Source organism: Gallus gallus, chromosome 14 (assembly GCF_016699485.2).
Source record: "Gallus gallus isolate bGalGal1 chromosome 14, bGalGal1.mat.broiler.GRCg7b, whole genome shotgun sequence".
Taxonomy (NCBI): domain Eukaryota; kingdom Metazoa; phylum Chordata; class Aves; order Galliformes; family Phasianidae; genus Gallus; species Gallus gallus.
Genome location: NC_052545.1, coordinates 1,330,614 through 1,357,547, shown reverse-complemented (window position 1 = coordinate 1,357,547; position 26,934 = coordinate 1,330,614). Strand labels below are relative to the sequence as shown.

Here is a 26,934-nt window from a genome sequence, read left to right as displayed (position 1 = left end):
AGACCTGCCAGCAGAAGCAATGAATAAAAGCATTTCTTTCAGATAGATTAAGGGTTCTAAAATAATCCAAATTCAAACAAAAAGTAATTTAGGTCGATTTTGAAATGAATTTTTTTTAAAAGACAGTTCACCTTGCCATGTTTCTCTCTTGTATCATACTTGATTAAAGATAATAATAATTCATTTCAATCTCTTCTCCTTTCCTCATTGTGACTACAAACACCTTACATTTTTACAAGTATCTTTCCATGAGCCATAACACACACACATACACATACACATACACTTGAAAGTCTCTATGAAAGAGGCCTTTTGCTAAAGAGACTTTAATTATCCAATGCAGACAAACAAAAATAAATTGATACCTTGATAGCCTGAAACTGAAGGTCAAGACGCATCGTGGTCGTGCTTGGAGAACCAGGCCTGACAGTTGCCTGGGTGCCAGCAGGTAACAGGAGAGTGATGAACCGGTTTGGGTTGGCAGCCAACACATCACGAAGAGGTTTGGCATCTTTATGTTTTAAGAAGCTCTGAAGAAGGGGAAGAAAGAATTTCAATCCCAGCCTTTAAAAGCAAAAATACCAAAACGCTGTCTCACCCTTCAGCAGTCTATCTACTACTGAAGTTACAGAGCTTTTAAGCTACATAACTCCAGTGCTAATCCTACGTGATCTGAAAAGGTATAAAACCAACAGCTATGGATAAAGAAATGCAAAATAAATAACATACACCTGTGTTGAAATAAGACCAGCTATAGCATTTTAAGGTTATACGAGGGGAAAGAAAAAAAAAAAAAAAGAGATTACAAATGTGATCAACCAGAAGTTTTTGAAGATTAGGTGCCCTACAGCTTACCATAAACATCCTGCTCCACTGTGGGTCGTTTAAAGTGGCTTCCATCATGAAGAGCTCTACAGTCTGGGATGGATGACGCGTCAAAAACTTTATCAGTGGTTCCCTGAATGGACTGCCAGCCTGAAAATTCATAATGCTTAAATTAGAAATGCAGAATGCAGACTGTTTTTATTTGTCTACTAATTGAACAGCACTCTCAGAGGGGCTAATGGGAGGAGCACTCGTTTTGGCATTTATGCAGATACAAAACATTCAGGATCTCCATGATCAGGATTTACTGATAATTTCAAAACTCCCTCTGAAGAGAGAATGAAAACAGTAACACCTCCTGACAGGACTGGAGAGCACTTTTCTTTATTTTTAAACCATCTTTTAATATCAAATCTTCCCACACCACTATGTGGAAAATGCACTGCGTTTAAAAATACTACAAAGCAAAAACATCAGCAATGTTAACTTGCACTTTTACCTCAATCAACATTGCTCGTTCTGTTTTCATCACAACTTCCAACAGAGGCTTAACCAGCGTCTGAGGGGCAGCTGGGATCAGATGAAACAGATTTATAATTGCTGAACAAATCTTCATTTCCTACAGGTAAAAAGAAGCAAGATTAAATTAATATCACCAGCCTAACAGATGAACACTGTATCTAACATCCCACTGGTTTTACCTCTCTGTATTAGCAGAACCAGCAAGGATTATTAATGCATACACAATATCTATTTACCATGATGGATAGAATAAAATTCTCTTCTGGAAGTTTGCCCTTCCCACTTGCAATACAAAGGCTTCATTTTATTTTCTTTGTCAGGAAAGTGTTATCTTAAGGTAAGAGCTAAACTCTGTGTAATGATAACAGGGATGGGGAGTTACAGAGCACTCACTGCTGTACTGCACCACTTGGTTCATGCATCAAAAAGCCAGACCTTCCTTTCTAAACTATTCCTCATATCCAGTCCACAACAACAAGACAGATAGCTTTCTCCTAGTACTATTCTGTGCCCTTTGCAAACAGCTGGCTACTTTGGAAAAGTCTCACTTTCCCAATAGATATTCCCCCACTACGTAATAAATTCTTCAAAGTTCAAAATAATACTGTGCTTTCCTTTTATTATGACTGTGTAATTTAGAGATGAACTACATTTCAGATAACCATACAGTGGATTTTCCATTATAGAAAAAGGGAAATGGTGTTCCACACCAACCAGAAGAGAGCCCAAAGAACCTGCTGCCAGCAGGTAAGAAGCTCTTCCTACCACACTAAGATTCCTAACAACTATTCAACATACACAAATGCAGTGGCTTGTAATAAAACATAATTGCATCATCAGTTATGGCAGCATTTACAAGTGAATGAATTCTGTAATTCCTAAACAGTAATACTGTTAGTTTCCTCTTTGTCTTCCCACAGAAAAGCATTCATTAACTTACATTTCCATCACTCCTCTGTCCACCTTTGTGTGTAATCACTACAACTTCCATCCATTTACGCAGGTGTTGCTATGAAAAACGACAAGAAGTGTTATTCTTCTAATAATATCACTCCATTTTAGCAAGTGACAGCATATACCCCAAGAAAAGAAACAGAAGCAAAAATGACTGTTTGAGGGAAACGAAGGGAAAAATGATGAGCTATTTTTATCCCCTCAGACTGAAAGGTTAATTATTTGAAACCATACAGTTTCCAATTTCAAGTAATTTCAATGCATTCCAAACTAAAAAGGTTGGAATATCACCTACAAAGGCTGCCATTAATCTGTATGTGATTAGAAGACTGAATTTTGGACGTGAAATGTATACAGGTATGTTTCGCACATCAAGCCCATAACATGTTCCATCACTGAAGCTTGCAAGAGGGGATGCTAAGGATTGTTATTAGAAAACACCCAGGAACTCTATTTTTTAACTTAAAACTAAAGCCCTACACAGTAGAAGCTGGCACTAATTTAATTTCCATAGAGAACACACAAATATGATATTCACTGACTAAAAAAGGGCCCTTGGCTCTTCATCAAGTGTTACCACAGCAACTGGAACTATGCTGACTTTTAAAGATTGCTAAAAGTTCCTTCCCTACCCAAGAAAGGAAAGGTTATAAAAGTACATACATTAAAAGGCAAAAAAATCCAAAGCCACATGGACAACGATGATAGGTTTGTATTTTTATAATTATTTAAAATCATATATATGCAATTAAATATTTAAAAATCCCTGGCAAAAGAATACGGACTTCCCACAAACACTTCAAAAACTGCTAATTAGATAAGAAGGGAAATACCTTCCACTGTTTTGTAAGTAAGGAAGCACTTAAACAGTCAGATTGCTAGGAAGCAAAACGTGCTCAAGGGACTACTTAATATACTGTACTGCTGGCACATTGTTTAACAATGGCCAGAATTTGGCCAAACAGGCCTTAACATAATAAGGTTCTACTCCAGTAGACAAGAACACCTCTTAACTTCCAGCTGTAGTATTTCTGCAGAAATTAAGTCAAATTCTAACCATGTAGATGTTTGAAGATACTCACGTTTCCTATTCATTGTGAAACACAAAAATATTTTCCTTACTCTATATACATTATGCCCCCAGTGAGTTGGTCTTTGACTTTCCTAAAACACTAATACAAGTTAAAGGAATTTAAAAAGAAAAGGAAAAAAAGCACCACAGAAATGGGCTTACCATCATCTGGTCACAGAACTTATCATTAAAAGAGTTTGGAAAAAGTCTGGTGACTGATGTCAGACGATTCACAACATTCAGCGTCAGGCTTCGGTAGTCTCCCAGCATCATAAGCAATGGTCTCATGTGTGTATGAATTTGATCAACTTCTATTGTAGCCCCTTCCAAAAACTGCATGAAAGTACAGGTTCAAAAAACAGGTGGAGCAAAGAGCTTAATGACTTTTGTACGAGCACCTTAAAGTAATTTCCACTGACTTGATCTTTCTTTTATTTTGTATTTTCAGAACACAATGGAATACAAGATCTTTATTACTAGTAATACATACGATGAAAAAATGGATTTGGGAAACATTTCAGTATTCTTGATTTACAGCAGGACATTCCATAATACAATCAAGCAGCAGGTCTTAATTACAATTGATGATTGAAAAACTGCCATTTTTATAAATGAAATGTACAACTACAGACAAGCTACTCAGAAGCTGCTTTATTAAGAAATAGCTCTAATCTGGCTGGAGGTAATGGAGCAAATTTATCTGTTAAAATTTATATGTGTAATGAGAAACATAAAAGGTAAAAGAAAATCCGGCTACAAGCTGCCAGATACAATATTTCCCATTATAATCACACATCCTATGGACATGGATTTATCACAAAAAAGGTAAGAGACACAATCAGAAAATTTCACACTGAATGCAAATGTCAAAACAGCCCCCAGCTGCTCCATCTAACCCCTCAGCTCAACTGCTGCCAGCAATCCATAACCAGGAAATATGTTTTCTTTCATGGCCAAAATAACGACAAAACATGAGATCTATCCTCTAGTCAGTTGACTGCCTAAGCAAATGTAAACCACCAGTATTTGACATACCACGTGACATACCACCCCATCTACACCTCATCATGAAGAGGCTGCAAGGAGTTTTATCATTATATTACCATTTTCTATATTCAGAGCAAAGGTATTGAAATTGTGCTAAATTAGAATGAGGTATATCTACCAGGCACCATGTCATGGTGAGAGGACATCCTTTTCCTTTCCTCCCAGCTTTTTATATTATAGCCTAGCATCCACGGAACAGACAACGCAGTGCATGACTAGGTAAGGATACTAATTCTGGCCTTAACCAGTACACAGACAGTCCTGCTCCTGTAAAGCAGAGCCTGACCATGCTATACTGCTTATATACATGCTATACTGCTTATAATCAAGGAAGTAAAGCAGGGAGAACAGACTCAAAAGCAACATCATTTTAATATACTAACCTTTCTCATGCATGCTTCTCCTGCCTCCTGCAGTTCGTTGTTTGTCGAATTAAGTGCCTTGAAAAGTGCAGCAATGATTTTCTCTCTTGACTGAGGCAAGTAATTGCACGCAGCTAGAGCATCTGCAAATATCAAAGTAAAATTCTCTTTGTTAACTCAACTTCAAAAGAGGGGAAAAAAAATCTCAATTCTACATTTACTCTCATCAAGTTTTTTTTACTTCATCTTAAATTACAGACACATGAAGCCCAGCATGCTTTGTCAAGAGCAACAGGCATCATAAAATAGTAAATGAAAGGAATGCCTATTATGAGTGTTTTAAAGTGTCCCCAATGCTGTATGACATAATTAATCTAAAAAAAAAAAAAAAGGGTTAATTTCAGAGAGTAAATCCTACTCATTAAGAAGGCAGTGATACTTCCCCATTATTCTCCATTAAACTGTGATCTCTAGGGAGCAGTCATTAGTCTTCAAGCTCTCTAATTTTCTACTGATCTTGGGAAGAAGACTGTCCACTGCTCAGAAGGGCATTTATCTACATCCAACTTTGTTTATGAACTCTCACTTACTTAATGCAGCAATCCGAAGAGGTACAAGCGATGGAAGACTTTTGTAACAAGGCAGTTTCATTAAGGCTGTATCTTCAGCCTCACACAAATTCAAAAGCTAGGGGAAAAAATAAAGAAAGGCACAGAATTATGGATGACTGAAACAGTATCATCAGTTATCTTTTGAGCCTTATGTCCTCAAAGAAACACATTTATTCAAATTACAATCTCCAAATTTCACCAACAGGCAAAAATTCCACTTGAAATTAGAGTGTAAGTTTCCATGAAAACTAATGGTTAGCCAGAGGCAAGAGACCCGTTCACAGTGCCACTGAAGAAAAGTCTGGCAAAAAACTACTGATTTTATAGTTTGCCAGTACTTAGCAGGTCTATTTGCAAACAAGCCGCTCATATGATGCAGGTTGTAAAGGAACACGTCTGCAGGAATTCTTGCATCCTGAATTGCAGTAGAATACAAGGAATACTGAGGATAGGGGTAAGAGAGCACAAGGAAACGAAGAACAAATATACAGCAGTAATCTCTATTTGTAGCAATGAGAGTTCTGACAATGCCATCATTACTTAAGTACATGCATTCAAATATGAAAAAATATAATTTGAGTACCTCCGTGTAGAAAACCTTATGTTCCACGACATTTAGATCCATTGTAAACAATCGAGGTTGCAGGGTTGTACAAAATGTATTCCCCTCCATCAGTCCAATCTGGGCATTTGCAGGTTGATGCCTAAGTAAGTGCTTTTTAGGAGGGACCATATCTTGGAGGACCTACACAGTGCAATTTAGATTACTGAATTAGCGGCCTACTCGAACAATCCCACAAACCCAGCCACTAAGACACCATTAGGTATGATCACAGCAAAATAAGATATCAGCTAGTGGACTACTCTGTGTGTTCCCAAATTGCAGTAATGACATCTATAATTTTAAACGTTGTGGTGGCCTTCAGGGCCTTTGTACATTTACTAGCATTCATTCTCTTGTAATGCTATCAGCTTTAAGGAGTACGTAGCAAAAAGTGATTTCAGCCAACTTTGATTTACATAATCTCTTTCTGGACTGGGAAGGGCGTAGCAATATGTCTGATTTAGATAGTAACACAAAATACAGGTTCAAAATAAAATATGCATTTGGCCTAGTCTACGTCTGATTGCTGGTAGGACACACAGCCCATAATTTCAGAAAAAAAATCGACCTGGAGACACTAACAATACAGACTAAGCAATCAGGCACGATACACGTGAACCTCTACAGCACTCCAGCCACAGTATATTTTACAGCATTGAAACACAGCGAATGAAAACATATCCTATCAAAGCACTAACAACTTTATCCACTAACACATAAAAATGCACTCGGAAAAGCATTTTGCGAACCCAAGAAGGTGAACAACTTCAGGCTTGCTTGGACATTCAGTAAGTATTTTTTCTTACCTCTTTATGCGGCTCCATAATCACAGTGACACTTTTGCCAGTGACCTGTGCAAGTACTTGCAACGAATGCATTGCTTGTTTCCTCACAGTAGAGTTTGGAGAGGTTACTTCTCGAACAAGATCGTGTGTTACATGATGGAAAGACTTCTCCTGTGCTGCTATGATTTCCTCTGTTTTTTCTTCATCTTTTAAAGGAGTTGCACATCTAATCAGAAGCTGTTCGAGTGTGGTCTTCGCCATAGCAACTGCTCCATTGGAAACCTAGGGTATCATAGATAATCTTTTACATTTTTAGAAGTACAAGAACTAACTCTATAAATCAGCACAATCATCCAGAAGAAACTTTGCACTTGATTTTGATAAATCCTCTGCAAAGGCTAAAAACATTTTAAGTTTAAAAACAACATTATTCACTTCCCAGCAACCTTTCCAAAGCTGTGAGCTGCAACGGAACACAACTGTGCAAACCACGTCGAAGAGCTGGAACACTTCAGCAATGCCATTACTGTATGATTCACAACTAAGAAAAGGTCAAGCAGACAATTTTGTGGTAATTGTAACTACAGACTGCCTTCAGATAATACCTACAACTTCAAACCAAGCACAGGAAAAAAAAAAAAAAAAACCACAGAGTCCAAGTTAAAGGGAATCATTGTCATTCACTGATGGGAATGCAACCTGTACATTTATACTCAGAAATAAGCTATTGTAATCAAATATAATTGCAATAACTTTGGTGAAGTGGGCAGGACAGGGCAAGGAATGACTGCTAAAATCAGGACTTGGTTTAAGTTAAAATGACTAGAGTTAACTCAAAACTATTGCATTGTCAATACATTTTGAAGTGGAGTAAAATCAATATTAGAAAAGTTTAATTTGTACAAATAGAACAAAAAACTTAGTTTCCCCCAAACTATGGGATATATTCATTAATTACCTCTCCAGTTAGGTCCATCATCACAAAGAGAAGTGCCTTCAGGAAGGTCTGTTGGTTCTGGAGGACCCAAATTAGTGGAAGCCGTTCCATAAGGAATTTAATTGACACAACACCTCCTAGTTTTGCATACCAAGCTTGTTCGTAACAGCAAGCGCATAAACGTTCCACAATGTATGAAAACAAGGGAAGCTGACAAGCCTGTAAACAAAGAATTCTATAAGTTTGTTTTCTCAGCTCATTGGTAGCCTCTGGAGTCTTAGAAGCAGAACTGAACTGGTTGAATGTAGATCATACAGATAAAAACTGAAATATATATTACCCTTTCTTTTGAACCCAAGATAATGCTTGCAACATCAAATATCACTGCTAGAGCCACCTCTCCTATTTTGCAGAGCTCCTTCTCCTCATAAGCCATGCAGATTGCTATGGCATCAATAAGCACCAAGGGATCCATGCCTTTCGACCCATTTTCTTCACTATGAAACATGGCTGTGCTAGGCTGGCTTCCAACCTGATAGCACTGCAGCAGAAAAGGACCTGCAATTGGTATGGGGAGGAAGGGAAGGGGAAGGAAAAGATAAAATAATGGATATTTCAATATGAATAGTCTTTCAATTAGATTACTGTTCCTATGACTAAGGGATGGCAAAAACAGTGAGCGCTGTGCCAATTTGCATATAAATGGATTGTAAGGCATTCTTCACTCACAAGAAAAAAGATTACATCTACTCGAATATTTTCTTCTACTTTCTAGCCTATGCACTGCAGAGGTCTCCTAAGAAAATTTAATTAAATTGAAGAATCTTAAGAAATTCAGGTTCCATTAACGTAACCACGAAGTAATGTGCTCATGCTATGTCTTTTCCCAAAACTGTCACACAGTCAAACTCCAAACAAGAAATTTACTTCACAGGCAGGTTTACCTGGCTCCTCTGATAGGCCCTCAGAACTGCAAGTGGAAACAACCACATTAAAAACCACCTGCAAAAAGAACTGTATGTACAAAGTTGCACAAAGGCACCGGAAACATAAATGATTCCAGATCCTATGTAATTCCTTTGCTTCAGAATTTTGAAAGTATTATTAGGAGACAATTTTGAAAACCTGCTCCATTATTTTTCACTGCTCAGCACAATTTAGCCATAAGGCAAAACCAACCTAACTACCCAACAGCCAGTGCAACACCCTGACTTTCTCCCAACTACCACAAGACACCCGAACCACTTCTCCCCCCCGCAGCACACAGCCCACGCGATCCCTGCCCCTCCGCTCACCACACTGCTGGGCCACGGCCACCATGGTGTAATGGCGGATCAGGCTGGCTACGAAAGGCAGAGCGCTGGGCCGCAGGTCTTTGATGACTGCTGACATGAACGCCCCTGTGAGCGCCTGCTCAAAGGTTTTACGAGCCGGAGTATCCTGGGCTTTGTACCGATGTGAGATAATGACGCTGGGTATGGACTTCTCAGTAAAGCTGAAAGACAAAATTAAGTTCACTCTAGTCCTAAGCCGCAGCATCAGCAACTCAACCGTGAACATCATCACAAGTACCTGATTTACAGTTTGCTCTTTATATCAAACTCCCTCTCCACCTCCCATTTTCCCCTCATTTTGATAGATCTAGATCGGTTCACCCAGTTGGTACCAATTTTGTCAACCACTGGTCTCAAACATGATGGATAGCTCAATTTCATCATGAACACTTCAAGCCAGCGGTTCAGAAGAAGCCACATATATTACAAACAAGAGGTATACAGGCATCACATTGCAACTCAATTACAGAATGTCATTTTCAATATTTTGACATTTTCCCTTTTTCAAAATGACATTTGATTTTAATCTTTCAAGATTGAAATATTATGTAACAAATCTCCACCCCAATAAAAACCATTCACTGCAAAGCTATGTGTGTGTCAAGTCTAACAAGCCCAAATTATACAAGCTACTATGGCTCCTTAGCAAGTGCAACCCAAAGCCAGTATACGCTTTGTAGTGGAAGTTGTCTAAAAGCAGAAAGTCATCATGTACCAACGACTAAAATTTTAAAAGATGTAAAATAATTCAATAAAAACCCTCAGCTGCTCCAAGACAAAGTCATATATCAAAACCAACACATACAGAAGTATCAGCTGCATGTGACTATGCCACAGTTTGGGCACTGAACGAAATTGGATTTTGCATCTCTTTCACTTTGAAAAAAAGTGAGAAGAGCGCATATGATACTGCAATCTAATCTTGGAAATTCAATTAAGCACCAGAATATTCCAATTATTTAAATACATGAAGCCAGGATTAAATTTTAAGTAACTGTCTTTCATATCTACAGATTGCACTGGACTGCAAGTAAAATATGGAAACTATGGAAAATTAACATACAGTGTATGCTAGCAAAATTCATGTTAGCATGAGAAAGATTTGAAAAGTCCTGCATTAATTCAAAAGAAAGCAGGATAAGCCAGTAGGTAAAAATGCCATGAAGAATACATTGCCTCTAAATAAGGTTGGACACTATAAATTTTACATACGCATTTATGCTTAAAGAATTGTCATACTTGGGATGTGCAAGAAGTTGGTATAACGCATGTTTGTTATCATCCAGGCTCATCATAGCTACTAAGAAACACTTGATTACTTCCCAAGCTTGCCTCCGATAATATGGCTCTGTGTTAGCACTCTTCAAACAGTCCAGAGCAGTTTCGATTGCCTACAATGGAAAGGTTACAGGTTAGATACATAAATGTACTGGAAAACCTGGTTTGAATTAAACCTGGCAGGACAGGAAGATGTCAGCAATTACAGTAATTACATTCAACTCATCAGCTGGAATACAGAGGAGAAATCAGTAAAGCCATGTGCATTTAAAAAAAAAAACAACAACAACAAAAAAAAACCATTCTTCCAAGGTATTTAATATCTTCCACATATTTAAGCCTGCTGGCTGTATGGAGCCAAAGAGAGGCAGCTGCCTGTACAGAAATCTGTTTACTACATTCAGATCACACCTACTTATGGAACTGTTATTGAAAATCACAGAACATGTATTAAAATTCTACAAGCCAAATTAACTTAAAATCCAGCTCGATTCTCTGATCCCAAAATACAGTCACAGATTAGATTGCTGTAATTAGTGAGAACAAAGCATCTGTAAAACACTGAGATTGTCAGATGAAAGCCACTACAAGTACAAAGTATTTTCGCAAGTATTATAAGAACTATACCAAACCTACAGACAACAAAGGAAGCCAAATCATTAAAGTCATTAGGATAATCACTGAAGAACATCTATGACAAGCTTTTGGTACGCTTCTTCAAGAAAACAGGAAGACTTCAGAGCAGAATCCTGCTCCTCATCTAACCAACACACAAAAAGGTAAGAAGCGAGGAAAAAAGCACAGGAAAGATTCACTTTTGCCAGTTCAGCTCTAGCCTAAGGCTTTGTAGAAGCAGAACGGCATCTTTACATTTATTATTTGGACTGATACATAAAACAGTTTAAAGGAGACAAAACAAACAAACAAACAAAAGACTGGCAAACTTCTGGCTCAAGTCCTTACCTTTTCCATAGGGAGCTGAATAGATGCTTTACAGTCTGAAAATTCTATTGTGATGCTGGGTCCCTGAATTTCTGTGACCACATATTGTAGTTTCTGTGACTCCTTTAACATCTTCCTGTTACTTCCACCAAACTTACCAAGGACACGATAAGCCACATGAGAAATGCTGTCTGCAGGGTTGCGCAGTGTACGCCACAGAGCCTGGGAGTATTTTAGATGTAACAAGGTCAGATCAGGCTCACTTCGAAATTTTTCAACTTACAGTGCAATAAAATGTCACAGATGCCACTTTTTCATGTATCTGGGTATTTGGTCCTGCATACCTTCCAGAAAAAAAACACTTATCTGGAGGGAATGAAAGCAGTTTGTTGAAAACAGGTGAACTGCTTTATAAGGAGATTGTCCTACACACAGTTCTAGATTGACTAACGTGATCGGTCACAAAATCTTTGCCCCAATGAAATGCAATGTCATACTTATGGCTCATATTAGATAGATGACATTATGAATTTAATAAGAAAAATTAAAAACCAAACACCAACATGGGCCAAGTGAAATATCCTCGGAGAGCTAGCTTCTAAATCTAAAAAGAAAGTGAAGTAAATATTATATTTACAGGCCAAAGGATATGCTAGCACTATTAGAGAAAACTTAGAGATACACTTATAACATTGCTCCAAATTTCAGCCACAGTATAAATACAATCTTCACTGTATATATGAAGATTGCATATAGTTGTCAGTCACAATATGCTGAAGGTAATTAGGGTAGCTAATCTTACCAGATCTTAATCATTTTCTATGCCAACTCATCTTAGACAGCAATATTCTTCCTACAGAGTCCCAAGCCTTAACTTCTTACCAGGAGGTATAGAAGAAAAGATTCATTCACTTTTATGCGTTTCAGTTTTCAGTTGCACAACACCAAATAGTGCTCTGCATACAAATCAGACAGCTATGGTTCCCATGACAGTTTTTTCCAGTTCTTACAATCAAAGTTACACATAACATTCTAACATGCAGTGAATTGACGACCCCTTGTGGTCTAATGGGAAAAAAACACGTTTACCTGCATAAGCTCAGCCCGAACTGGCTGAATATGATCATACAGAAAGTCTGGCTGCAAGTTATCCACGCACAGTTCAAGTGTTCTTAAGCCTTGGCTAACCAGGGTCTGAGATCCATTGAGAGCCGACACCAAGGGATCCATGAGCATCGGCAGGTACGGGAGCAGTGAGCTCAGACGGACCGGCACAGTGAGGCAGAGCTCCACAAACAAGTCTTTCATGTGCTGTTTATGAAGACCACTTTGCAACATATTAAGTCCTGAAAATTATTGATAAATTACACGTTCAAAAGAAAAAAAAAACAGCCCACAATTCAATGTTCAGAAATCACTGTTTCCTAAACTCAGAATAACCTGACATTTTCAGTTACATCAAACTTACATTCTCTAAATACATTGTTTAGAGATAAATAACACGTCATAAATACAAATTTCATCTAAGGACTTTACACAGCGAATGCTTTGTAGGCACATGCACATAGAAGAAGATCTGTGTGTGCACTAAGACTGAATATCAAATAAATGTCAAAATAAAGTAGCATTTGAATAGAGTGGATGAAAGCAAAAAGACAGCCTGACCCAAACCTCAACTTCAATTTAAATTTGAAATCTTCTCCACATGGAAAAGATTGTTTTTAAAATATGTGGGCTCCTGAAAATAAATAGTAATGAGAGCATGTTTATGTCAATGTCCATCCACTGCTCCGTACAGACAAAATGCGTTATCCAACTCCTCCCCCCGCAGAAGATTTCATATATTCCACAGCGTTAGCTAGCAGCTCTACACTGACACATATTTTACATAATGATTTAGATATAAGAGAAATATTTTCTAACTACAATAAAAGTTGCCCCTGCAGATGTAGGGGGAAACCACAGATTTTGCTTTCCCAAAGGTGCTCTGATTAGCTTCTCCTTAGGTTTAATAGTTCTTCATATTCCCTTGGTCATGTCTAGTGTCCCTGGAAGATGGCCTTCACAAGCACATAAGCTCATTTAATCAAACTCATTCATTTTTTCATTTCTTTCTGGAAACTCACACAACTTCCCTGTACATCTGTCATGCAGCAGCACGTGTACCCAACACAGCCACAACTACAGAAGAGCCAGAGACTCTCTGCAGTGCTCCCCCCTCAGAAGCAGCGATAGCCCAGCAACCTTGCTCCTCCTGCTACCCCCACACCTCAAAACAACAAGCAAACAAAAGCCAACAGCCCCACAACAGACAGCAGGAAACAAGCAGCAGTAGTTGTGAAGCAGCCAGAACTATGGAGCCTGAAGCAGCTGACAGCAAACAAAAATAAGCCACGTCCAAGTTATTTAATCAACTGCTAAGCTCAAAACCAGCAGCTACGTTTGGTTTTGTGTCGTTTTTTCTTTTAAATTACACAGCATAACTGTATGAGTACTACGTACATAAAAAGATCAGAAACCGGGATGGGGAATAAAGGTATTGTTCTACCTTGCAGTAAGTTTGGTAACAGCGGCAAGAATTCTTGATATAACAGATCATGACTGCCTCCTCCAATAGATCTGAACAGTGCTCTGAGCAGCAGGAAATAGTTATAGGGCTCTTTGGCAGTCTGTGCAAGTTCCATAGAGCTGTTCACAATCTTGTGTAAATGTGGCTATAAGAAAATAAAGCTTTAAGATTAATAAATCATCAATTTTATCATTGCTGTAGTGTAAGACGTTACAGGAGACAACTTTTTCAGATCAAAACCCTTCAGGTTCTCCAAGTACTCGGATACCATCCTCATTTAACACCGCTATTGAGGAACTGTTACCAAAACACATAGCATTTGTTAATTAATTACATACTGCTTTCACATTAGCCAAACAATCAAGTCTGCTTGCTACTCCAAGCACAATCTGTATTAAAACAGAAACCCACAAATCTAACACAATGAAACACACTTGCTCCAGAGCACCTAAGGATGGGTAGCAGAAATGCCAGCAGCGTCAGAATGACAACGGAAGATATTTCACTGTGTTAGTTTAATCCAGATCTAATTTCATCATTAATTCTTATTTGTTGGTGAATGCAGTAGTGTTACTTTAAAAGCTGACTTTCACAAAGGAAAAAAACAGTTCCAGAACCAAAAGAGTAAGGCTCAGTGACCTAATGGAGCAGAGGACTTCAAGAGTGCCCAGGAATCATTAACAACAGCTGATAGATGCAAGGAACCTCCCAGAACAGGTACAAACAGTGACACGGTTCTGGATTTTATTCACATCTAAAAGCGCTCCACATTGTTATGCAAATGCTGCAGAGAGCCTTCATCATTCAATTTAATTGTCTGCCCAAGGCCCACATCATCAATCCTGCTGAAACAAAAATGTAACAGAAGCGTGAAACTGTGAAGGCAGTAAATCACATCCCTCAAATGGGACCTCCAGCTTACAACATCCAAATGACCTTGACTCTGATGGTGAAAAAATTTAACCAAAATTATTTGACTATTGCCTCATCCTCCTTAGGAACATTGCTTCATATTAACCTTTCAAAGGATCAGGAAAAATAGTCATCCCTACTTTGTTCTGCCTGAAAATACTGAACAAATCCTGCAATAACAAACCATTAAGGAGAGAAATCATTTTTATATAGTTGCCTCTATCAGGAACTGTGTTTACTTTAAGGTAGGGAAAGGGAAATTGAGATAAATGTTGAGAGAAGGAGCAGTGCTCTACCAATGTTTTAAAGTTTTTCTGCTATATAGGTAGCTATTTCTCATAGTAATGAGAAAGCTTTGAGCTCAGAACACATTATTTCTAAACGCATTAAAAGAAGTGATTATGTTCAACGTAAAACAAGTTTTTTTGAACAAGCAAGCAATGTGTTGTTAATAGAAAAGTAGAATTCCTCAATGCAGACTTTGCAACATCTCAAAACTGTATTTTTAACTCAAGAGGTTCATGTCACCAAACATGACATGAATTAACCAGATTCACTAACACACAGAAGTGACAGTCTAAGCAAAATCCTTACATTAATAAGGCAACAACAAAAAAAGCACAAGATATATCCTGACCACAACGTTACGAAGCTATGTGCTAATCCCAATCAGACCACATGCATTTCTCAGCCATTCAGACTCAGAATTAGCACATCACTACAGTGCCAAATGTTCACAGAAACTGCCTCTTATAAATAAGGCAGTAACTGATTGCTGTTTGAACAATGGTGCTAATAGTGGTTCAAGCACGAAAAGACTATCAAACGACACAGAGAATAAAACTAAGTTTCTTCAAACATCTGAAGAATACATTAAGAGTGAAAACAGCTTTTTTTTTTAAACCCAAATGACCCTTACCTTCAGCATTTGTTCATTTTCAGCAGCAAACAATGAAACGGAGCCAAAGACCAACTTGAACAGCTTGAGATACAGATTGGAGAGTTCCACATTAGAGCCCATTTCTGGCAGTCGGTCCAGAAGATACTCTACCAAAATTGTTGCAAAGAGGGCAGAGGTAGTAGGATTTGCCAAGAAGGAGTTGGCAACTATCTGTAAAAGGAAACCACAAAGGAATTAATGCTGCTGCAATGAAAAGAACAGAGGGATTAATACACTACCAATTTAAAAAAAAAAACTATGACCAGTTTCTGCTTCCCCACTCCATCTTCACTGCTGTGCACATAATTCGTGTTATCCTCAATGGAAAAGAACCATGCATATAATTTAAGATTTAAATTTGAATTTTAGATGTATGCTGTAGGAATTGTGCTCTGCTCAGCAGTAGATCAGAACACTAACACAACAATCTCACACACAAAACAGGAATTCCACAATGTTTAATACTTCTCGTGAATACAAGCACTAGCTTGAGGTGCTCATGTTTGTGTTTCATCACTTCACCTGGAATGTTTTTGAAAACCCATCTTTGCAGTGTCTTTTTAATATAGTGTTTCAATTCCTTCATGCTAATTTCAACATTATTACTTAATAATTCGTCTTCAGCCTTAGCTACTCTAAGGCATGAGGTATTTTCTATAGGCTGGTTATTATCAATTGAAGAAGAAAAACAACAAACGTAATACCTGAAGAGCATAGTTCTTTGAGATTCTTTCCACCATATAAGGAACAGTAGTTTGAAAGATCTCTTTAAAAGTTAAAGGGTTCATCATTGTGAATACACCAGCAAAATGTTCCAGAACTTCCTTTTCCTCTTTCATTCTGACTGTCTGACAGTTGGCTACTCGAACGTACGTCTGTCCATTTCCTGCTATTTGAACCTGTGGCAATTGAGAAAATGAATCTATCAGTTACAGAACTGTTACAACTTGTGCCTGCTATTCCTAAAGAAGGATTTGAATAAGACTGATGTTATGCAATTCCCACACAACCAGAAATCACAAAAGCCAATACTGACAATAAATATACGAAGATGGAGTGTGAAGATCACAGACTTCAAAATCATGGAGTCAGGAGTGCAAAAAAAAAAAAAAAAAACAACAGGAGATATCATACTGTATTTGTAAAGCTACTTAATTCTAAATCATGTACATTTACATTTCAGCAATACTTTGTGTAGCTTCAGAAGACAAACACGTGCCAAGTGAATGCTTCGACTGGTAACTAAACTTAAAAAAATCTCTTTGGAGAAGAAATTTAATCCATCACATAAAAGACAAAGATTTTTAGTCTGACCTGCGAGCCTAAACACAGACAATAATAAGCATTATGAAAATAATCTGCTTCTTGCAAGTGATAAGTACTCTGAAATTCCAACAGTTTCCCACTAGACACAGCCCTGAGATGAAAGGCTTCATGAAAATATACTACAAGTGCGATCTGCATTTTAGCTGACAAACACCTATTAAGAGATCTAACACAGAAACTGCATAAAATAAACACGGTTTGGGGTCAGGGTGCATACCTGATAAATATCCAAAGCTTGCATTGCATATTTTACCAGTTTTATATAGATTTGAGTCTCTTTAGGTTGCAACTGCTTATTGGGAATGAATTGTGCTTCTGAAAGGAGAAAAAAGAATACAACAGCAGTTACATATTAAAAATACTTTTTTTTTTTTTTTTTTTTTTTTTTTGCTAGAATTTTAATTGTAGAATTTTATTAAAAAAGCCAAGAGTAACTAAACATCATGCAGCTTTACCGCCAGGAGCCTTGCACGACGTTATGCCCCATGTGATTGTCTTCACACCACAGACCAACGTTTTCACTAAGCTTCGGCAGTCTGTGACCTGAAAAGTCTGTTTATCTTCTTTTTCTTTCTCCCCCTGCTTTTCAAACACAGGTACGGGCGCAGGGGCCACTGGAGTGGCCGGGGCAGGAGACGGAACAGGAACAGGTGCTGCATTTGCTGCTGTTGGCACTCCAGGCAGTGCAGCCTCAGCCGCCCCCAGCTCAGACTGTGGTTTGCATTTCTTAAAAATTCCTGAGAGCTGGTATCGTGCTATGGTGTGAAACTTCAGCACAAACACCTGTGGGGACAGGGAAGAAAGGAAACAGAAGAGCAGAGGAGAGAGGGGAAAAAAAAAAAAAAAAAAAAAGTTCCTATTTGAGAATTAAAGATTATTCTAAAGTTCATAATTCTAATCCTTCAACTTAACAGACCAATAAGATTTACAACCATATTTCTGGAATGGCTCGAATAACTGCAAACATATTCAAGTGTACCACGAATGTTAACACACTGTTTTGGCATATCCTCATTTTTGAAGAAAGGAGGGAGTAAAATGTAATTGATAATACACTAAAAAATATTAATGAGGCTATTCAACTAATTATCAAAAGTTTTAAACACATCAATACCTCCAACATTCTCATGAGAATATCTCTACCATTTCCATTTTCCTGTTCACTTTTAGACCGGATACAGTCTACCAAATTTAGCAGGAGCTTGCAGGACATTGTCTGGATACTGCTAGGCAACGACTCGTCATCAATGTTCTTGGCAAATAATTGGACAGCAAGGGAGAGATCGTTGAGAGGTAAGTGCTGCCGGACGTGATGCACCAGGTCTGCCAGTGTACTGTATGCAAGGGGCCTGGCAGTAAAAACAAGAAACGAAGAAAACACATTGAGGACAATTACAACAGTTGCTAATTGGACTTAACCAATAATCACCACCTGGATCTATTTTCAAGATTCTAAATTAAAATTTTCTATTTTTATATGCAAACACATTGTTTTGAGGCTTTTTCAATTACACATGAGAATTACAGTCTGCATAACCTTACCAAAGAAGCATTAATCCATCCCACAACACTAATATCAGAACTACTCTTATCTTTATTCACCCGCTGCTGAACATCCCCCACACACAACCTCATCTCCATAACAATTCAGATGTTTCAAACCACATTGGAAGCAGTGCTGATAAGCTTTTTCACAATTAATCCTTGATTACTCATGATTTCATGAAAATGAATTACATAAAGATTTAAAACTCTATACAGACATTGTGGCAAATATTAGCAAACCCTGAAAGGAAGCAGCCATGACAAGCACTCAAGAAGACATTCCAACCTTTCTGCCATACCTCAGTGTCTCTCGGGCAGTATATCCAGAGCCAATTAATATAGATTCATCAAACAGTTTGTCCATGCATGGAATAAATTCTATAATTAAAAAAAAAAAAAAGAAAGAAAATGAAAGCTAAATATAATGATTAGCAAAGAAAAAGTTAAAATAAATTGGTTAAGCACTAAGCTACTCATTGTATATTTTGAAACCAAAGAGAGAAAGTTTTACAATAAAATTTACTCCCGAAACATGTAAATTTTCAATCAGACTCTTATAACTCTTCTGGCACCTGCACCTTGACTAACTTTAAAGAACAGTCAAAGCAACACTAGGGATATAATGAGAACAGCTACAGCTGGAAAAAGTGCTTCCATTGATTTCAACTTCACAGAACTTTTTAGAAGAAAGTAATGAGTTACTGCCCATGAAAACACTGTTTTGTGTGTCATCTATCATGCAAGCTCTATCCCAAAATGTGAGAAAGAATATATGGAACTTGCGATTCAAGGAAATAAGAAGAGCTATCAGTAACAAATTCAAATGAAAAAGCAAGGCCAATGAAGCATTTCTTTTCTTTCTAAATACAGAATTCAAAAAGGTCACTGAATTGTTTAGTTCGCTCCACCCTAAGGGCAGATGATGGCAATGACAGGAAGGATTGAATGATCCCACCTTCAAATAACACAAAGCAAAATGCAGTAATAAGCAAAACCTCATATAAAGAGGGGCACCCATACAGAACAGAACTGAAAGCAAAGTTCACTCCCCTTCCCAAAGTAACGAGAAGTATGTAGTAGTCCAAACCAAATCATACTCAAGTGTTCCTCCTAAATACATAGGAATAGTTGAAATATTTTCAATGTATAGATACATTATAAAAAAAAGCAGTACATACGGCTCCTCAAGTCCGTTGTTAAAATGTGCTTAGCAGCAATCAGAAGCTCCTTTCGGAGGTGTGCTGTTTCTGCTGGGCAATTGGAGAGCAATTGCAACATTCCTTTTACCATTTGCTGAGAATATTTAGCCACTAATTCCTACAAAAATAATGAAAATATAATTATTATTACACTCTACTTTAAAACTCTGTTTCGCATCTCCAATACAACATTGAATTAAAATCCTAAGAGTAGTAAAGTAACAAAAATGCAGCCTACCTGGTAAATTCTTATGATGTAAGCCAAAAAAGACAATGTTTTAATTTGAGCAGCGATAAAATCAGCATACAGTTCTTTGTTATAAAGTTTATGTTGCCTGAAATCAAATGAAACAGTTGTTATTCTTCTCCCCCTCTCCAATACCTTTGGTCAGAAAATTCATGGCAGTATCAAATTACATCATCTTAAATAGAGGTTCCTGCTCCACAAGAAAATAAATTCATTACAGGAGAGCCCACTTACCCAACATTTTATGCTTTAAGTAAAAATGCACAACCCTGAAGCAATCATACAGTTTTCAACCCCCTGCACAAAACTAAGCTATTACATTGGCACCAAACAGCTGCCACTCTTCCCCTAGCTGGGGCCATTTTTCTCCATGCAATATTCCTTCCCAAAGGCCTGTACATCTTTCAAGTTTCAATCACTTATGCAGATCATCTGAGCAGACAGGGAAAGACAGAGGTAGAAATCCTGCTGCACTGCTCAGCGCCATTGCTGCCCCTTAGAAACATGTCTCTGAAGCATTTAAAACAGCGCCCAGGTCTGCAACACCACATGGCTCCACACAAGCTAGACTTGGAAAAGCAAAACCATAACACTGGTGGCTTCCTAAAGATAAACAGCTCCAAAGTCCCAGCTGTGTGGTCTCCATTGCATACAATCTGCGGTAATGTCAATTTCTGTCAGAAATTCCATTTTAAAAAATGCCTATCAAATAATAAATTGGGGGGCAACTGATCACCATGAATCTTCTCAGTGACACATAATGGAAATACTCAAATTTGCCCATTACTTCAAGCACAAAAGTGTCACTGTAGGATAATTCTACATCAAATAATCATTGCTACTTTTGAGATGAAAAGCACTAAGACCAGAAGCAAAGCTCACAGGATATAAGACAAAAATATTTTAAATAACCTTGAATAGCAGGTTAAAGAAGTTTATTCCATAGATCATCAAAATAGTACTGAATTACCTGGCTTGCGCAGAAACCTGAATTATAATAGTGTTCATAATCAAGGGCACAAATTCAGCTACCACATTATGAATGTTCAGTTTGTAGAGCTTAAAAAAAAGAAAAAAAGAAACAGTATAATTAGAGAAACATGCAACTCATTCTTGCATTCAACATACTGTAGAGCTAATGAAAGAAAATGAAAAAATCTCACAGGATTATTATTCCACCATATTTTACACTCAAAAATTGGTTACATTTTGTCATTGGAAGTTACACAACAACAGAGTAACCAGAAGTGTTTAGGTGCAAAATACAACACTATACTAACCTGATACATAAGAACAACAATAATAGGTAGCTCAGCCAAGACCTTTAGGGATAAAGATCCTCTGGGTATTATAGAATGCTGAAAAGAGAACACATGTTTTATAAACAGTTTGTTGATTTTTAAAAGTGCTTGAAATGCATTTTTAAAATAACTGCTCATTTTAATAGATATATTAACAAAATATTTAAGGAGCACAGAGCCACTTGGTATACTACATAAAATAAAAATGCTGTTGTTAGAGTTGCATAGCAAATATATGACAAGTTTCAATCATCTTCTACAAATATAGGTCGACATGCAAAACAAACAAGAAGAGCCTACTGCATTCACTCGCCATCATGATTTTGGGTATCGTGATACACACAATCTCAGTTAGAATACTTACTGTTCTTGTTTCACTGTCTTCTCTCTCTGGGTTCACCTTCACCACAATTGTTGTAATCATGCCAACCATCTCAGGAGGAGGAACAGTGTTCTCAGGAATCACCTGAGGATTCTCGAAATACCGACCCTACAAGCAGACAAAGAGCAGAAGAAAAACATAATAATGCTAGTTACAGCCAAAAGGCAATTCTTCCACATAATTTTTCCCCACAACTCATTGTGGATATTCCTTCCTCCCACACAGGACCTTCACACTATAGAAGGTACTGGGACTGCGTCTCCCATAATCGTTCCCTCCCACCACAGCAGGAAGCAGAAAAAAAACCCATTGAAGTAGACACTCAGATGTATCTGACAGGAAGAACAGGCAACGGCACCAGAGATCAAGCAAGTTGAAGAACTCTACTGGAAGGTAAATCACTTCATCCTTCCCTCAAAAAAAAAAAAAAAAAAAAACACCACCAAAATTTGGAGATCACTGCAGCCAATAGAATGGAATTTTATTAAACAAATGCACCTTGGTTTTCTCACACTGTTAATACCGTTCTACAAACACAAGATTTTCTAAATCAAAGTCAAAATTTCTCTATTTCATGGAGTATTTTCGTTAAATATTTTTCCTAAAGCTGTACCACTAACTGAATCACTAGAGGTAAAAGTAATTAACTCATTTAGAGGCAAAATTAAGACAGAAAAATTAGTTCCCTGACTATAGCAAGGGCAACTTCGGAAATAAAAAACTCACCACGACTTTAGGAAGTTCCTTGTAAATCTGCTTCACAAAGTCCAAAAAATGATGGATCTAGGAAAGAAAAAGGTGCTTCACCACACAGACAAAAACTTACAATTTCACAACATCTGCATTAGCAGCACAACTACACACAACCTTTAGCCACCACCAGAGTTCACTTTTCGTGACATCTAAAAGGGATACTGAAGCGTTCTCCAAGTCTGTTCTGACACAGGAGTGACACAAGGGTGGAAAGAGACAGAGGGAAAAAAAGAGACGATAATATTCCTTTTCCAGGATTTTTCTTTCACAAACCAAAAAGGCACTAATTCTCTCTTCCTCTGAGGATGTTTTATCTTTTTTGGAGATCCTCTCATTCTAACATGGTACCCATAAACACCTGAAATGAAGATAACTAGACTGTAACAGTTTGTTTTGTTGGTTTTTTAGCCTCCCTGCGGTGCTGGGCTGCTAGCACTATGCAACCCCCTGCTACAAATTACTTTAGGAGGGTTTTTTGCTGCTAGCTTTCTGATATATGGTTACTAGAGGTCAACAAACAGAAAATGACAGCAGTAATAAAACACACAACAATTCTGAAAAGAGCATGGGACTAAGCTCTATGCTACATGACAAGATCGATCACTTACTTCTTGAGTGATTGCTGGTCTGAACTGTTTGTGCAATTCAATTATTATTCTTAAGCAGATCAGTACATTTTCTTCATTCTCTGTCTGATAGAAAACAGAATTTTTAGTGAGTCTACCATTGCATTCTTCAACTTCAAAGCCCTGTAGAAGTACAGTTATCTTGGCATTCCATTACTACAGATTTGCATGAGCAAGATGCCTTCCATTTGATCTAACACTACCTTGTAACCTCTGGGAATGGCTGAAAGTGAATTATTCATCCCTTCTGGAACACAAACCAGAAGTTTCAGTCGCTGTACATCATCAGACCTGACTACACACCCCACAGACAGAAACACAAGTGGGGCCATTTGCACACCAAGACATCTCCAAATATAACATGTTATTTTTTGCAGGCTTCGAGTAACAACGTTTTCAACGCTGAGTAAGAAGCAGAACTACGTCTCCAGAATAAAGCATTTGTGTCTATATAAACTAAGCAATAAAATGCTTACAAACGCAATGTCTAAAGTAAGCAATAAAGAACAGTTCTCTGCAAAATTAAAAGCCAAGTAAGGGAGAAAAAAAAAAAAGCGTGAAGAAATCCTCTACAGACAGTAAGTAATTACACTGATAAAGACTCAGTAGAACGCAGCTCCACTCTTGCTCCAGAAGCACAGCCAACACAGCTACTCAAAAACCCACCTCCAGCACTTCTGGAGATGATGAAAAACTTTCTGCAAATCTGAAACAGTTTTAAAAGAATACACACACACACCCATAAGCAAAGATAAATACCTCTAGGAATCTAAACATCACAGACAGGATATTCTTGGTATGAAGACGAAGGTGTTCATTTGTTGGTATTCTGTGAATTATTTCAAGCACTAATTTCCGGAGTTGCTGTTTAAATTAATAAATAAGTAAATAAATAAATGGCTTCTGGGATTTTTTAGAAGACCACAAAAACAACATTTAGTCCATGCATGTTTTCAACTTCCATATTTGAGTGTGCTTAAAATAAAAAAGCCACCTTACTTTGCACTGGCACACACTTAGATACAAACACAAAATGCTTCCTAATTTAAACAAGTGAATAAGCCAAATGTAACAATCACTGTTGAAAATGAGGTCCCTAAACAAGCCTGGTAAACCTTCACTGATACAGATTCTCAGCCATTGCCTTTTGTTACAACGTGTAACAACTTTTCAGTGCGAAAGCCAAGTGCAATGCATCTAGTTTTTTCCCCTCACTGCTCTTAGAAGCATGATAGCAAAGTTTAAAAGCAACATATTCAGAAACTGGACCTCTTCAGTTTCACTTCAAACAACAGATGTATTTTTAAGACCAAAGATAGTACAGAAGTCGGTTCATTGGGCTAACCAAGTGCATCACTGAACAAGCCTGCTGCACGCATCGCAGAGGACAAAGAGATGCTCTGCACAGCTTACCTGAGCTGGCTTCTCCTGCAGAAACTGAACTTCTCCGTCCTGCAGGAAGGTGAGGAACCTCGGGATGATGTGTTCCAGGAATGTAGAATATTGAGGGGATGAAGTCACATTCTAATTAAAAAGGAAAGAAAAAAATGAAGACATATAACACGCTACCACAGATTGTATCAAGTTACATTCAAAGCTTCTAGAAAATATTTTCAGTGATTTTTATCAGATGTCGTATTTAAGCATCTGCTGACATACTACAGAGTTGGCACCTTTGAAACAAACACACACAAAACCCCACGAGGATATTTTCAGATAGTCACTTATTGTAATAGTAAGTTCTGCTCAGTCTGTGCACACACTACAGCAGAACAACCACAGACATCTTAGTCCCTTATACATGCTAAGAAAGGATTAAGCCTTTTAACTATTTTAATGAAAATAATACAGTTGTAATAGCTGTAATTGCATTTCACTGTATTAACCTAAACAAAACAGTTTGCTGGACAGGAGATTCCACTGATAGCTCATCAACAACTGAAATCTGCACAGCGCTGCACTTCCAGCACCTTGCATAAAGCTTACTTAAGAATATCTGATGACATCAAAGAGTACCACAATGGGTATTTTTGTGTCCACACCACAGACTAAGCAAGATCACTTCAAACAAAGCAGATGTGGACAAAAGCTGTTACAGCAACAGTATCTTTTTCTTATGTATTTATTTATTACAACACAACTAAAAACACAGACACAGAGAATTACAGCTATTCTAAGATCTTGCATTTATTTATTCTACAAAAGAACAAGTTCTCCTTAATTTCAGAACAGACACATAGTAACCAGGTGCTCAATGACAGTACAATGTGACAAACATATACTTGGTTCAACTTGTTCCTCAACTTCTTTTCTGGTGCTCATCTAAAACTGATTTATCACTGAGCAAGAGATGTCGCTTAAGTCATTGCCACTCCTGATGCCAGACTGCATCTGACAGCTCTCCTCACTTCCATCCTGTGGAATTATTCAGGAGTAACAGAGGCCCTTTTGCTTGATGAGAACAAAATACATACTCAAAATAAATAAAGCTATGCTTAAGATACAGAGATTTCAGATCATTCAACTAAATAGAAAAAAAAGAAAACATATGATGTCACCTTTATTTGAATGCTTACTGAATAATGACGACAGAATAAAAGAACTCTCAAGTTCAAAGATGACCTCTTCAAACATCTGGGTAGTTGCTAAACGCAGCAGTAACATAAGTGATTTACAGTAGGAATCACAACTCACAACATACACAATCTTTTAACTGCACGATATCAGACATCAAACTGACAGACATGAAGCACCGTAAGGACTGCCATCCTTACAGCTTTTTTTATTAATTACCTCAAAATTCTCACTGACTTCTTGCATCATTTTCAATTTGGTTTCATCGGCTGAAAAAGGAAATTCAAACAAAAAATAAATAAATACAAGGCTAAATCATGAAAGCAAGTACCAGGCTCACTGATGAAAGAAGCAATCAGATCTTATCAGTTTAGCTGTCACCACCAAATTATAAGGCACACAATTCTCACAAACACCCCTGTCATACAACCACACACACACACAACTCTCTCTCTTTTTGGCTCAAGGAAATATTATTCATCACTTTGCTTCTTCAAAAATCAATATTTTAACAAAATTTAAACTGAGTTTAGCATGCATTTGTCAACTTTCTGAACAGTATTCAGACATGTGTGAAACAAACCACAAGTGAACATGATTCTATGATTCTATTAGTAGTCTGTTCCGAAATGACAAGGAGAAATGGTTTCAAACTAGAAGATGGGAAATTTAGATTGAACATACAGAAAACGTTTTTTATAATAAGGACAGAGGCAGTGGCATAGGGTGCACGGGGTGGGGGCCATGCCCTGTCGCTGCAGACATCCAAGCTCAGGGGATAGATCTGAGCACTGCTGGAGCTGTCAGTGTCCCTGTTCGGTGCAGGAGAGTTAGACTAGATGAGCTTTAAGGATCCCCTCCAATTCAAAAGTGATTCTATGATTCAACTTACAATACAAAAAAAATTGTATCTTACGTGTATTGACATCTGTAAGAGCAGCCACAAACTGAAGGTACTTTTTCATCAGAGTGGTTTGGTCCACCACTGTGGGCCCTTGTGCTGAAACAAATGCCATCTTGGAGGAGGGAGGATCAGCTTTCACTACATAAAATCAAGATCAACACGCCTACAAAATACATATGTATGTGTGTGTTAGTTTATATGTCTGTTTAATCGCAGCCATCATATTACCTAAATCCGTTCATATGACACATTGAAGAGGACACATCTCACTCCCAGAGTCACAGGGGACATCTCTGCAGGCCCACATGAGCAATGCCTGGTGTGTACAGCACCCAGGAGCACGGATCCATACCTCCAAACAGCCAAGGCAACCCAGTTCTTCC

The 26,934-nt window shown here is 37.8% G+C and overlaps 1 protein-coding gene across 5 annotated transcripts in view; it reads right to left on the bottom strand.

The window, feature by feature from the left end:
- Positions 1-26,934, bottom strand: part of TRRAP (transformation/transcription domain associated protein) — a 78,488-nt gene that overhangs the window by 46,842 nt on the left and 4,712 nt on the right. For 3 of the 5 annotated variants that reach the window (XM_040647679.1, XM_004945110.5, XM_015294312.4), the window contains 33 exons: positions 26,564-26,714; positions 25,867-25,916; positions 24,487-24,597; positions 23,833-23,937; positions 23,056-23,139; positions 22,421-22,477; positions 21,677-21,802; positions 21,292-21,369; positions 20,982-21,070; positions 20,003-20,099; positions 19,744-19,882; positions 18,865-18,943; positions 18,135-18,369; positions 17,476-17,803; positions 17,238-17,335; positions 16,399-16,593; positions 15,674-15,865; positions 13,822-13,987; positions 12,363-12,619; positions 11,295-11,495; positions 10,266-10,444; positions 9,015-9,214; positions 8,060-8,277; positions 7,741-7,938; positions 6,804-7,064; positions 5,977-6,138; positions 5,373-5,469; positions 4,804-4,925; positions 3,536-3,706; positions 2,288-2,356; positions 1,325-1,444; positions 856-975; positions 366-530 (listed from right to left, as the gene is read on the bottom strand). In XM_040647679.1, coding sequence (XP_040503613.1) covers positions 366-530; positions 856-975; positions 1,325-1,444; positions 2,288-2,356; positions 3,536-3,706; positions 4,804-4,925; positions 5,373-5,469; positions 5,977-6,138; positions 6,804-7,064; positions 7,741-7,938; positions 8,060-8,277; positions 9,015-9,214; positions 10,266-10,444; positions 11,295-11,495; positions 12,363-12,619; positions 13,822-13,987; positions 15,674-15,865; positions 16,399-16,593; positions 17,238-17,335; positions 17,476-17,803; positions 18,135-18,369; positions 18,865-18,943; positions 19,744-19,882; positions 20,003-20,099; positions 20,982-21,070; positions 21,292-21,369; positions 21,677-21,802; positions 22,421-22,477; positions 23,056-23,139; positions 23,833-23,937; positions 24,487-24,597; positions 25,867-25,916; positions 26,564-26,663 — 4,869 coding nt within the window. In that variant the 5' untranslated portion in view covers positions 26,664-26,714. The remainder of the gene's footprint in view (positions 1-365; positions 531-855; positions 976-1,324; positions 1,445-2,287; positions 2,357-3,535; positions 3,707-4,803; positions 4,926-5,372; positions 5,470-5,976; positions 6,139-6,803; positions 7,065-7,740; positions 7,939-8,059; positions 8,278-9,014; positions 9,215-10,265; positions 10,445-11,294; positions 11,496-12,362; positions 12,620-13,821; positions 13,988-15,673; positions 15,866-16,398; positions 16,594-17,237; positions 17,336-17,475; positions 17,804-18,134; positions 18,370-18,864; positions 18,944-19,743; positions 19,883-20,002; positions 20,100-20,981; positions 21,071-21,291; positions 21,370-21,676; positions 21,803-22,420; positions 22,478-23,055; positions 23,140-23,832; positions 23,938-24,486; positions 24,598-25,866; positions 25,917-26,563; positions 26,715-26,934) is intronic. The other 2 variants (XM_040647678.1, XM_040647680.1) reach the window with 1 other exon arrangement.